The sequence below is a fragment of the Nilaparvata lugens genome, chromosome 1 (genome assembly GCF_014356525.2).
Source record: "Nilaparvata lugens isolate BPH chromosome 1, ASM1435652v1, whole genome shotgun sequence".
Classification (NCBI taxonomy): domain Eukaryota; kingdom Metazoa; phylum Arthropoda; class Insecta; order Hemiptera; family Delphacidae; genus Nilaparvata; species Nilaparvata lugens.
This window is the reverse complement of record NC_052504.1, coordinates 59,118,260-59,131,821: the sequence shown is the minus strand read 5'-3', so window position 1 is coordinate 59,131,821 and position 13,562 is coordinate 59,118,260. Positions and strand designations below refer to the sequence as shown.

The window sequence follows — 13,562 nt, the reverse complement described above, 5'->3', positions numbered from 1 at the left end:
CAGAGACAATAGTAGCTTCCACTATCGGCTGCAGGAACGTGGAGTTTAATGTGGAAGGCTAATGGAACGCCGAAACGCTAGTGGAAAATATTTTCTCTTTGTGTAGACTTCTTTGGGGAAAGGAAACATAACGTAGATGCTATATAATTTTAATAAATAACTAGTAAGTAACCTTATGAATATCAATAGAAAATAACTGATATAAGTTCGACAAACAGTAAAAAAAGAAATAGATCAGAGCAAACCAGTTTACACGAGTAGATTATAAATGAAACACCAAAAAAGAAAGCAAACCAAAAACTACAGCTAAAATAGGAGTATGAAGCTCTCAAAGTGCAGACAAAATTCTACTTCTGTTTATGAATCGTTGATCAATTACTCCTGCAGTTGATTCCTGTGAACTCAGTTCTGTAGAGTAATGTAGAGAGAGACTGATTTCATTGAAAAACTCTCACCCTGAAAATGAAATACTGTATCTCAGGAACCATAGTCTTTGTGTGTATATGTATACGACTCAAGTTGTAGTAAATGCTCCATTCTCATATTAGAGGGAAATTTCTCACTATTTCGTACTCTTGTGGTTGAGTGGTTGAGTGGACAATATTGTCCAAACTTCGCCACGTCAACAAATAAAAAGTCATTCTATTGTATTCTATCCTATCCTATTCTATTCTGAAAAACTGATATGTCTTTGAAAGCAACCTTCCACCCGCAGCGCTTTGAGGTAAACTGCAGTTATTGTGGTATACAGGACCATCACATTATGAAGTTTAACTGTATGGTACTAGAAGAAGTCCTTCTCTAACCATACGATTTTCCTCGAAGGAGTCAAGACATTCAGGCATACTGTTGCAGACTTTAATCATCACCATATCGTAATTCTCCTATTAGGTGCCTTATTTTAAAGTGAAACCTTATTTTCAATGCTATAAGAAATGAAATAGAATAAATCAAATAACAATTCTTTGTTTTGGATGCCTTTTGATTGGCAGACCGCACAGACGACAGCCGTGGTGGAGCGCACAGCGACCGGGGACATCGTGCAGCCTCCGGCCGGATTCGCAGACTCGCCCCGGGCGCCACATCGCGCCGCGCGCATCTACAAGAAAGCCGACAAACGCTTCCGCTCCGAAGAGCGCAGGCATCATGCCAGGATGCACGCCGAAGCCGTCAGGGCCAAATCCGAGGAACGGGGCAAAGATGAACAGAAAGAGAAACCCAGGTAACCAAACCTTGCTCCATATTGTGATTCACTGATTTATTTATCTATATATTCATTTATTGATTTGGGAGGATGCAAACTATAGGTACTTCAGATGGCTTAAACCATGATTAGACTGAATTGAATTTCTCTCTGCAAAAATACCAGTATTATTGTTTGGGAAAACTATGCAGTTATGTGGGTATGCATCCAGTGTTGAGAGTGTAGGAAAGTATATCTGGGACTCTCAATAATGTCTGTCGCCCCCTACATGATTGGGCTGTCAAGTTAGAAATTGACAGTCCTAAACAAGTTGGGCTTAGCTTGTTAAGCTCATACAAATGTGCGTATGGCCTGTATGGAAAAAGGGGAAGGTATTTGCAATAATTGCATCATTTATTCATCTATCATTACTTCATTACGTCAATGTCAATAATTATTGGAATTGATTTAGGATTTTACTGATGGATCAAATAATAATACTAAAAATGTGCAAAAGAAGAACGACTCGAAGCAAGATTGGAAACCGCAACATCCGCCCAGTATACGTTCAAGCACTGACTGATATATGAAGACGATATATTGCTAATAGCTAACACTCGAAGAGATCTACAAAATGCTGTAACAGAATGGCGTAGTGTGATAAGAGATAAGGAAATGGTTGTCAACATTGAGAAGAGTAAAGTGATGATAGTATCAAAGAATCAGGAGAATGTGGAGTTGGATATAACATGGGATGGTGAAATATTGGGAAGGGTGAACAACTATGAATATCTTGGGACATTAATCTCTGCAGATGGGAAAGTTGAGATAAACAATAGAGTAAGGAAAGCCAACCAAGTGTATTACCAGCTTAGCAGAACCATCCTGGGTAAACGAGAAATAAGCCAGGGAACTAAAATAAGGATATACGAGTCAATATTTAAGCCAGTTCTACTCTATGGAACAGAATGCCTCACAATGATAGAAAAGCACAAGAGGAGAATTACCTTCCCAGAAATGAGATACCTAAGGAGGGTGGTTCGAAAAACCAAAAGAGACAGAGTGAGAAATAGTTTGATGAGAAAAAAATTAAAACAGGAGGAACTGATTGCCACTGTTCAACGAAAAACCCTAGGATGGTATGGCCATGTAGCTCGGATGAGTGATGAACGAAAGGTAAGGCTGGTTATGGAGGCAAGACCGAAAGGAAAACGAGGCAGGGGACGACCACCACTGCAATGGAATCAGTATGTAGAGAGTATAGCTGCTGGAAGAGGAAAGACAATGAATGAAGTAAAGAGAATGGCACAGGATCGTATAAAGTTTAGAGAATGGTTGAAGGAACCCGACGCTTAACAGCAAAAGGGTATGAAAAAGAAGAAGAGAGAAGAATATTTCAGATTCTAATTATCTTTAGAAAAAATGGGACTTATGAAATAATTATTAAGTCATTGTAGCTTCAAAACAATTCCATTGCCTACAATGTCATTGTCATCGCATTGTTGACAAAAAAATTTCAATGTACTACAACATTCTCTGGTAGAAGTTTCAAGTTTTGATAGAATTCTTCTCTCTTCCATAGATTCATCGACAATCTATCCGTTCAAACTCTGTTGATTTATGAAGATTCGAGAGAAGACAAGACAATTGATTGAAAAAAGACAATCCCCATGTAATAGTATTTCAAACATTTATGTGTATAATGATAAATGAGTGATGTTTCAATAAATGACGAGCTACAAACTTCTCAAGTCTCATTTCATTTTGCTATTAATTATATTACACAGTTAATGTTACAAATATTCTAGTTACATGTTAATAATTATTATCACTACAGTTAATATTTTGTAAAATCAATTTGAAACTTGAATATATTTTTATTTAACTATGATTTAAAGTATATATATTGTAGGCTACTCTAATAGAGTATCTCAATAGGGCTACTTGAATTGCTCAATTGAAATAGAAATACATACAAAAAAGGTACTTGAAAAAATATTGAAAGCTGATTTTAGTATGTTTTTAATATAAGTTGCGACACCTCGTTTGTAACATCACAGTATCACAGGGTGTTTATAAAAAATAAAAAAGGGGATCATGTGGCTATTTCTCTATTAATTGTAATATACATAAATAATTACATCTTATATCATCTGTAGGTGAATCTATTCTGTGATTTAGTATGTATTATTAATTGAGTTCTTCAATTTTGTTTGTACAGTACTAGACCAATCACAAGATCGACAGATGCGAGCATGGAGAAGCTGCGTTGCAGCCCGAGCAGCCTTGGTTCAGACGAGGATGACTGCACCGGCTTCTACACGAAGCCATTCCACTGCGGCATCTGGGTCTACATTGGAAGCACCGAAGAATTACACGCTTGGCAACTGTTCGACGACAAAGGTTAGTCAACAAACTGTCAACGAACTAAGCTATCTTTGTAATTAGTAGAAGACCGGTGCAGAATGAATCATTCTGTGAAACAAGCTTCCAAGATAGCACAAAGTGCATTGCCAGTATTAAGACAAATTTTGTCTTGTCAACGAAGTTAACAAAATTAGCTATCTTTGTAATTAATAGAAGTTGCCGGTTCAGAATGAATCATTCTGTGAAACAAGCTTCCAAGATAGCACAAAGTGCATTGCGGGTATTTATCTTGTCAATGGAATTCTTGTAGAGAGAAAAAAATTCGGAGATATGGTATCGTGTCGACCGAACATAAAATTAATTATATAGGGTTGGTCATTATGCAGTGTCAGATTAATGTATCAGATTCATGATTAAATCTCATTTCATGTATAACGAGACAAATTGAAAAAAAATATTTTTATAAACATTGTTATTTGCTTTTATGAATTATGTTCATAGTTTTATAATACGTATTCTTAGTTTCATGATCATAATACAGTGATCATTATATTGTGATTCACTAGATATGTATTATGTTGTTTTTTGTTGATATTGCTAAAATCTTAACTTATAGATGTTGAGCTATCATATACTAAAAAAAGCTAGAATATCTGATGGTATTAATTCAAATTTATATTTAATTAAAATCTATGAAAAAAACAACATAATAAATTCCTAGTGAATCAATTATATTCACTAGAAAATGTATTATGTTGTTTTCTTGTTGATATTGATTTTAATTAAATGATACCACAAAATATTCTAGCTTGTTAGTTTTTTAGTCTATGTTAGCTTACCACTTATAAGAGTGTTCGCTCTTTTACTTGACACTCATTAATAGTTTTTTCTCCTTATCTATCTACTCTTCTAAATCAATGCTACTATTTATTTACGAGATTGTTCGCCTTATTTAACTTATTTTCCAAATATCGAATTTAAAACTGTATCAGATCCCTCACGTTTCAAATTCTATCAGTTTTACTTGAATAAAACTGATAAATAAACAAATAATTCCTCAATTTCCCAAATTCAACTAACATTAGTGACGGTAAACTGATTGATCTTGACTCCCACTTGATTAACATTTATTTGTTTTTCTATCTCAATAGATCCAAACAAAGGCGAAGATAGGCGACCATCGGTTGAATCGACTCACTCTGAGCAGGAATTCCGTAGAAGATACCAAGCTATAACACACAGGATGGTGCATCGCAAGTCCAGCCTTGAAATGTATAGAAGAATAGCATCGAAATCGTTTGGTATGCAACACAAACTGAAGATTTAATAATGTATTTGGATGTATTACACTAACAATAATGATTATTTCACATTTGAAATGTAGTGTGTCTGTTGCACACTTGTGCATCGCTATTAATATCAGGTAAGTGCGATCAATAACAATTTCTTTTACAAATCTATCAAGAATCCAGTAAGTTTTCAACATCGATACAGTTGTAAGTAATCATTTGGATTTTAAATCAAGACGTTTTCAACATTACCAATAGAATTTCATATAATTTTACAATGTTGTGAACTCGAAGTTGTAGAAAATGTTCTGTCTCATCATCATTATCAATATCGGGGCACCGCGAGCCTTGTTCGTTATTTATTTATAAACTATTGATAAACAGAACACATTTTCTCTAAAATGATCGTGTTTATATTTTACAGCTGGCTATGCGTCAGCTTATGAATTTCGGGGATGCGATATTTTGATTTTCCACAGAATCACTCGCTCACTTTTTGCTATCCACAGACGTCGAAAGTCTCAGCTGTTTCAGCAAAGGATGAATTATCCTTTTAATGTCGTTCAGTGAGTTTTCCCAAGGATGAGACCTAGTGCAATCGAATTTTTATATCATAAACCTACTATGTTCCAAATTTCGTGAAAATCGTTAGAACCGTTTTCGAGATCCGTTGAACGTAAATAACTAGATAACCAGATATAAAAATATAAACAGATATACAGAAATTGCTCACTCAATATAATTGGATACCCTTTATTACCCTCGCACTTGTTTGCTTCATCCTTAGCTGAAAAATATTATTATTTGAACTGTAGATATCATTATTTCATCAAAAGATCTGAATTTCAGCCGTTATATATATTTTGAGTTTCTGCAATTCTCAACTATTGATTCAATAGGGTAGTTCACCTATATGGAGTTTTTAAACAACGTGTAGCGTTAAGCCAGTTACACACGCATCGATTTTTGGACGTTCGATTTCATGCCGTTCTCATGAATTATTTTCGATTAAAACGGAACTTGACAACATCATTTATGTTCAATCTAATACGTAGAATTTATAACGACGGTGAAAAATCGTACGTCCAAAAATTGTGTGTAACTAGCCTTACCGATTACAAAAGATTGACTAGAATAATGACTGTATCTCAACCAGTAGTGAATAAACTGTAGATGTAGAATAGAACTTTTTTGTGCAGAAAAATCAAGGAAATTATAACCGAATGTTTTTTCAGAATTTTTTGTAGGCCTACTCTTAATAAAATGTAGGGATCTGAATTTTTCAACTCTCATTGGAAGGTGGCCTTAATTTCAATTAAAGCTGTCCCAACATTTATTTTTAAACCAAAATACACGGATCATGACACTTGACACCTGCAATCCACACAGATGTCCTTAGCCTTCAACGCAAAGTGAGTACGCTAGTTATTATTATGCTCAACTTTTTGGCATCAGCTATCTCAGAGATCACAACACAAACAATAGCCAATCACAACAAGTTTTTCGACAAGATTCAATGTTACAGAATTAACAAGAAGTGATAAAATGTGTAATCTTTCAGGTAAAATAGTTGAACTATGTGTAATTCTGTTAAATGTCTTACCAATAACACCATTCTTTTTTTTAGATGAATTCTGAAACTCCACAAAAAGGAAATCGATAAAACTCTTATTTTATTCATCCATACAAGAAATATGTGTGTGATTCATCGGTTTATAGAGTTTGATTTCAACTTTTGGCGAGAATTCAGTTCCAATGAAATATTTTTATCCTGATACATTTACACTTCTCTTTCTAGTGGATCATTTTTTCTCATCTCTCCCAAAATCATAATTCTTCTAATCTCCAACTAATTCATTATTGGTTCTATCATTGATGAAGCATTAGTTCTCTTCAAACTCCATAGTCTAGAATATTGTTTCTTTTTTTGATAAAGTTGAAATGCAACTATATCATTCATCATGCTCTATATTCAACCATTCATTTATTTTATTCAATATCACTCAAGTTGAGCCTTACAGTGGTGTACCGTTCCACCATGAATTCTTTTGCAGTGTATCGTAGTTGCAATTTGAGGAATTTATCGCGGAATGTCCTCGTTTTCAAAATGGGATTCGCCTGTCGTTTGAAATTTAAACATATTTAACTGACCTATATTTCTCGAATGTGAACTTGTAACTTGTATGAGTCAATGCCTGCCTAGAGATAGAACACATGCACACAAATCCACACATGTGTGTGAGGCGATGTACAAAAATAACACCATCTCCTAACAACTCTTAGAAAAGGAGGGAGTGATTTCTGAGTTTGCGGTTGCATGTTTTCTGCCCTCCCACCAACGCTGCTGCCAGATCTGTCTGTTGTGATAACTGTCCGATTAAGCTGAATGATCTAGGATGTGGAATGTTGCACGCATTGTGTTGTGAGAAACCTGTCAGTTAATTTTCCTCTCAAAATGGTTGATTTGGAAGATATCATCGACAAACCAGGTAAATAACATGATTTATTTCAATTTATTATTTCCCTTTATTAACTTTCCATCAAACCCCTTATGTACTGAGAATTCTATTAAATCACTCTAATACGAATATACAAAGTACCTAGAGTTCCATGTGACTGTTCCATGTTAACTGCAAGAATGATTAGAGGGTTTTTTCTATAAATTAGTTTTTGTTATCACCCTCAGCTTTTTAAAAATCTTATAAGATTTTGATGAATATTAATTTATTGTTGAAGAATAAACTACTGTATCACGTTTTTTATTTCATAAGGCTTGGGTTTGATCCAACTATTATTTCAAAAGTAATTTAAAGTGAGCTCATGAAGATGACTCATGTCATCTAAGAAGAATGATTGCTTCACTCAATCATGTTTACCCCGAAATTTTTCGGATTAAGTAATCGAAACTTTTTATATATAGGCCTTTGCAAAGCTACTGCTTGAAATACGTAAAACATAATATTCATTTTCATTGCAAATTAAAATATGGTTACGAAATTCATATTTCCACTTAACTTTTCAAAATAGTATTCTTGATTTTAGTAAATAAATGTTGAGGCTTTTCCCAAATGTTGAAATTAAGTGGATTCTTGTCGCAAATTTCCTTAATAGAATTTTAAAATGTAGTTTTTCATTATTTATTCCAATGGAAATTCTACCTATATTTTTTGCTTTGTTTTCTCATATTATTCCAATCTATTCCTCTTTGAATTCAATGAGATTCTTTATCAATTGTTTTACTGTTTTTTTTTCTTTTTTAATTTTCCGTTTCGTCATTTTGCATGATTTGCTTACGACTTTCTCAGCGGACAGTGTAGCACCGCTTCGCTGCCAACTGCAAGAGGTATTGAGGCAAATGTGCATGCTATGGTGTCGCCAGAACTCTCTCGACTCTGTCATCAACAAAAAGTTCCCAGGTACTGAATGAACATAATAAATTGATATTTCATCAATTATCTCTATTTTTGCATATGCTAAGATGTTGTTTAATTTCTACTAAGAGTAAGTGGTATACCTAAGTCAAATAAGAAATAGAGTAAGTATAAGTCTATTTTATTTTATAGAATATTCCACGGAAAAAATCTAAATAATAAAATATTATTCAACTGTTATTAAGGTTGTGCATTATTTTGGAACCTATGAAAACAAGTATTCCTCAAATATTCCTGATTGGATCATCAATTTCTGTCTCGCCTGTTCTCTAAATACACTAAGCCTAGGTGTATTTAGAATTGATTTCCATCATCTAAATCCCCACAGCCTTCAAAGTTTTTTAATTATTATTATTTTAATGATGAATAGAGGTACAGTGGAACATTTTTAGCGATACGTCCTTAGAAACAAACTATTTTTTCACTCTGAACTTTTGTTTTTATTTATTGAGTCTTTTATGAATCATAATCTTTTCTACAATGATTATTCTATTAAATTTATTGTCCATCTATTCATCTTGGAATGTGTAGTTATTTGATATTGTGAAACCAGTTTTCGAATTAACAATAATTGATCTGTGAAATCATTTCCAGATACAATCTCCGATTAAACAGATTTTAATGTAACAGTATATTGTTTGTATCAGTCATCTCTAATCTCTAATAAGAGGACACTTCAATTGATTATTCATGCCTTTACAATAAACAATGTGTAAACTTACAAGCAGCTAGATGAAAGAAAGATCTGTGGTACAAAATCATGAAATTATTGTGATACAGAACTATTCCATTTGCATAGTTCATGGATGATATAGTATAGATGGACTTTGTGTGTTTAATTTAATTTCAGATGTCAATGTGAGATCACTCCATCATTTATGCTTTGAAAATGAACAAGTTGTAAAGCTCGTTTGTTGTAAGTAGCAAAATGCAGGAAAGAACTCTCACTACAAACATTTATAAAAACGTTTGCTACAAAATCATAAATTACTTTTTAATAGAAAATACCTTTTCTATTAAACTAGTTATAGCTATTCTATTATTAGATATAACGTTGTGTTTTCAATTTATTCATTTAGCATAATGGCGTTACGATACAAATCTTTATGTTATCTCACACATGTTTTAAATTTTCAGAGAGTGATAAGAGAATCATGGTTCGAAGGGTGTCGGGCGAGTTTGGGTTCAGAATACATGGATCTCGGCCAGTGGTGGTCTCGGCTATTGAACCTGCCACTCCGGCCGAATCGTCAGGTCTCGAAGTTGGCGACATTGTCATCAGTGTCAATAACATCAATGTCCTCGAAGCCAGTCACTCAGAAGTTGTCAAACTAGCCCATGCAGGTAAAGTTCAGTACCTACTTTCCATTTGATTTGAGAAGTCGAAAAAACCTTTGCAATTTTTATCGCACCTTGATTCAGCCTTGAACAGTAAATAAATAAATATCAATAAATAAGTGGTTGAACTATCAATGAAAATAAATCGAGGTAGATAAATAGCTGAGTTATTCAACCTCCAATATTGAAATTAATTTTAATAACTCGAAATTTCATACAGTGGTGTAGTTTACTACTTTTTGAAGATGCTGATTGAATTGATCATTGTAGTTCATTTTTTGTGTATATTCTTGAAATCAATGAGATTTAGTTACTCCAAACTGTCAGTTTTCCTGATGAATCAATATTAATATCTCCTCACTCTTTTTTATTAAAAAGAACGACTAGCCGTCAAATTTATTGAATAAATGAACTTATTCACTTACCGTACTGTGACAACGAGATCTTTCGGCAGGTCCACCATCTTCCTGGTCCAAAAACAGGAAGAGAATAAATTCATTTTATTGAAGAAATTTGACTGCTAGTTGTTAATTTTAATAACAAAAAGTGATTCAATAGTAAGCATTTCATGGTTGAAAACAACATTGAAGAATACTATTTCCTGTTTAACTAATTCTGAAAGTTCTAAGTGAATCTCACTATAGCTATAAATGCTAACGATACACTTACTATTACACATTTTATCCATCATAAATGTACATTCCAAACATTTAAATTGTACATAAACATTTATTCATCAAGTGCATTGAAGTAGCCCTACTTTTCCCAAATCCTGTAGTTACTTTCTTAATTAAAGCTACAGCTTTATATTATGATATTTTCAAAAATAACACACCTAGTAAATCCTTCTTCTTTGAGCCCATTCACTACTATGAAGTCTGTTCTTTGATCAATTCCTTAGCTTATCATAAGTCCCCTGGAATAGATAAATTTTCGACACGTCTCATCAAGGAAATATGTGTGCCTATTATTCCAGTTCTAGTCGATATATTTAATTGTAGCATCATGAATGGTAGGTTTCCCTCTGATTTGAAATTTGCAAAGGTTGTACCTATATACAAAAGTGGTGATGAATATGATGTAGGTAACTTTAGACCAGTCTCTCTTCTCTCAGTTTTTTCAAAGATTTTTGAAAAACTGGTAAAGAAACGCCTTATTAGATTTTTCGATAAGACAAAACTTATTCATGAATGTCAGTTTGGATTTCAGGAAGGTTTAAGCACCGAAATGGCATTGAACTGCTTTTTGAAGGGTATTTATACAGGTTTGAATAGTCCAGAAGGCTGCAGGGTCTCAGGCCTTTTCTTGGATATTAGAAAAGCCTTTGACACAGTCTGTCACTCTATATTGCTGGAGAAACTGCGTAGGGCTGGAATTAGAGGAAACATTCTCCAGTGGTTCCATTCTTACCTGAGTGGAAGAAAGCAATGTGTTACAGTGCAAGGAGTAAAAAGTAATACTTTGACTTTGTTGAATTGTGGTGTTCCCCAAGGATCTGTACTGGCCCGGTTCTATTTCTGGTTTATATTAATGACTTGTTCAACCATAAATTCAAGGGATGTGTTACATCATTTGCTGATGACACAGCCCTGGTTTATGTTGCTAAGGATTCTCATATTTTGTGCAATATGATGCAGAGAGATCTAAATGATCTTAGCTTGTGGTTTGGAATGAACAGGTTGGCTCTGAATTCGAACAAAACTAAGTATATGTGCTTTTCCTTGTCTACCTCGGTTGACCTCCCTACCCCGCTCAGGTATCATGATATGGATTGCTTGATGGGGCAGCGGAATTGTAATTGTGATGTTGTCTGCCGGACCAATTCTATCAAGTACCTAGGGTTAATTTTAGATGATACTCAAACTTGAAGGCTCCATATCAAGAAGCTGAAGCAGGTTCTCTTTCTGATGCTGCGGAAATTCTATCACATAAGGCATCTGTTTCCCGGTAATGTTGTCTCTAATATGTACTATGCATTTGTGCAGTCCAGACTTGGGTATGGTATTTCGTGCTGGGCATCCACTTATATATCTCATTTCTTGCCTTTGATTAGGCTGCAGAAGGCAATTATCCGTGTTATTTGCGGTGAGGGTGGGCGGGTCCACTCATTCCCACTTTTTAAAGCAAGATCCATCCTGCCGTTGAGATATCTGTATGTCTTCAAGGTTCTGGCACTATTTTATAAGAAAAGTGGTAACCATGGACCTGATGTAGGCCTACCCTATTACACTAGGAATGCTGAGAGGGGGTACATAACATTGCCTCGTTCTCATTGTACTTTGTTTCAGAAGAGCTTCGTTTTTTTGGGCCCGAAATTTTTCAACTGTCTTCCCACTGAAGTCAAAAATGTAGCTAGTATTGCTTCTTTTAAATCTAGATTAAAATTGTGGTTGATGAATCGTTCACCGGGAGAGATTGAGGATCTTTTTGGAATTTTAATCTGAACTTTATTCACTCGTTCTTTTTTTTTTTTTTTTGATACACCATTGGAAGGTGTAAGCTATGATTTAACAAAATCAGCTCCATGTTGTATGAGTGTGTGTGTGTGTGTGTGTGGTTTTAATTATTTATTATATTTACTATTTGGTATCATTCATATTCATTATCATTATTATTTTATTCCCATTATTTTCAGTTTATAATATCTCATGTGTGTACTCTAAGCGAATTCCCTATTTTATTTTCAATTGTGAGATATGCTCCTGTTTGCAGACAAAGTTCACTTTTAGCAAACAGTATTGTATTCATTGACTGTACACTAAGCATTTTTGTTGAATTCAATATTTGATTATTGTTATTCTGTAATATACTTGTGAAAGAATAAAGATTTATTTATTTATTTATTAATGCACGTATTCCAATATCACTCAAATTGAATCTTGTAGTGTTGATATCAACACTTACCCATGAATCCAAAGCTAAACTCTTCCTTTTGCTTTATTTTTAAGCGTTACTTTTACTCTTACTCTACTTTACTAATCCAGAACTGTACTTTTCACTTTTAGCAAAAACGTTAATTCGGGTCCGATTTGAAAATTTATCGTTTATTGTTGAAAAATCGAATATAGCTTTCAATATGTTCCAATTGTCTAGATTGTCACTGTATATTTTTGTTCAACAGGCTCAGATACTTTGGAGCTAGAAGTTGCTAGAACATGTAACGTGTTCGAGCCAGAACCAGTGCTGCAGAAGCCAGCGAAGTCGGGATTTTTGTTGAAGCTGTCAGCCGGGTGCAAGATGCGAGCTGTGTGGGTGCCGCGCTATTTTGTGCTCAAGCATGACAACTGCGTCTACTACTACAAGACTGAAAAAGTGAGTTATTCGGATCTCAACTAAATGCCTCCTTTACAACTTTAATTGGCTATAGCGCTATAAAATGTGAAAATGCTTTTGTATGTAACACTGAAACTAATAATATAGAAAATATTTCGACTAATTGACTAGAAGGTTTCCCAATATAAAGTTGAGTGGGTTTTTTAATTACACAAGTGTAGAAGCTGTGAATGTGAAACTTGAAAAAGCATTACAAATAAATTCACAAGAAAACATTAATAATTTATTATAAACTAGCAGGTAACCCGTGCTCCGCAAGGGTCTAATTAGAAACTTGACAAACTGGAAACTTGATCCACTGAAATCTTGAAGAATTGAAAATAGGAAACTGGAAACGACCTACTGGAATCTTGAAAAATTTAAAATAGGTCTATAACCATCTTCGGTAAATTAAGAATCCATATGTAAAATTTAAAGTTAATGAGCTCAGTAGTTCAGACGTGATGATGTGTGTTATTCGTGAATTTCCTATCCCCTACACGTAGAAGCCGATTCTTTCATTATATTAAAGTTGAAGCATTATGAATCAAATGTTCAGAAAGTATTCAGTTTTCATTCAACTGATTCATGACTGAATTCTGAAATAAACTTACAGCACATGAAAATATGGGTCAAGCTATT

The 13,562-nt window shown here is 34.0% G+C and overlaps 1 protein-coding gene across 2 annotated transcripts in view; it reads left to right on the top strand.

The window, feature by feature from the left end:
• Positions 1 to 13,562, top strand: part of LOC111051707 — a 514,958-nt gene that overhangs the window by 491,386 nt on the left and 10,010 nt on the right. For both annotated transcript variants that reach the window (XM_039438213.1, XM_039438219.1), the window contains 6 exons: positions 993 to 1,222; positions 3,405 to 3,586; positions 4,702 to 4,851; positions 8,145 to 8,255; positions 9,408 to 9,614; positions 12,730 to 12,920. In XM_039438213.1, the coding sequence (XP_039294147.1) occupies positions 993 to 1,222; positions 3,405 to 3,586; positions 4,702 to 4,851; positions 8,145 to 8,255; positions 9,408 to 9,614; positions 12,730 to 12,920 (1,071 nt within the window). The remainder of the gene's footprint in view (positions 1 to 992; positions 1,223 to 3,404; positions 3,587 to 4,701; positions 4,852 to 8,144; positions 8,256 to 9,407; positions 9,615 to 12,729; positions 12,921 to 13,562) is intronic.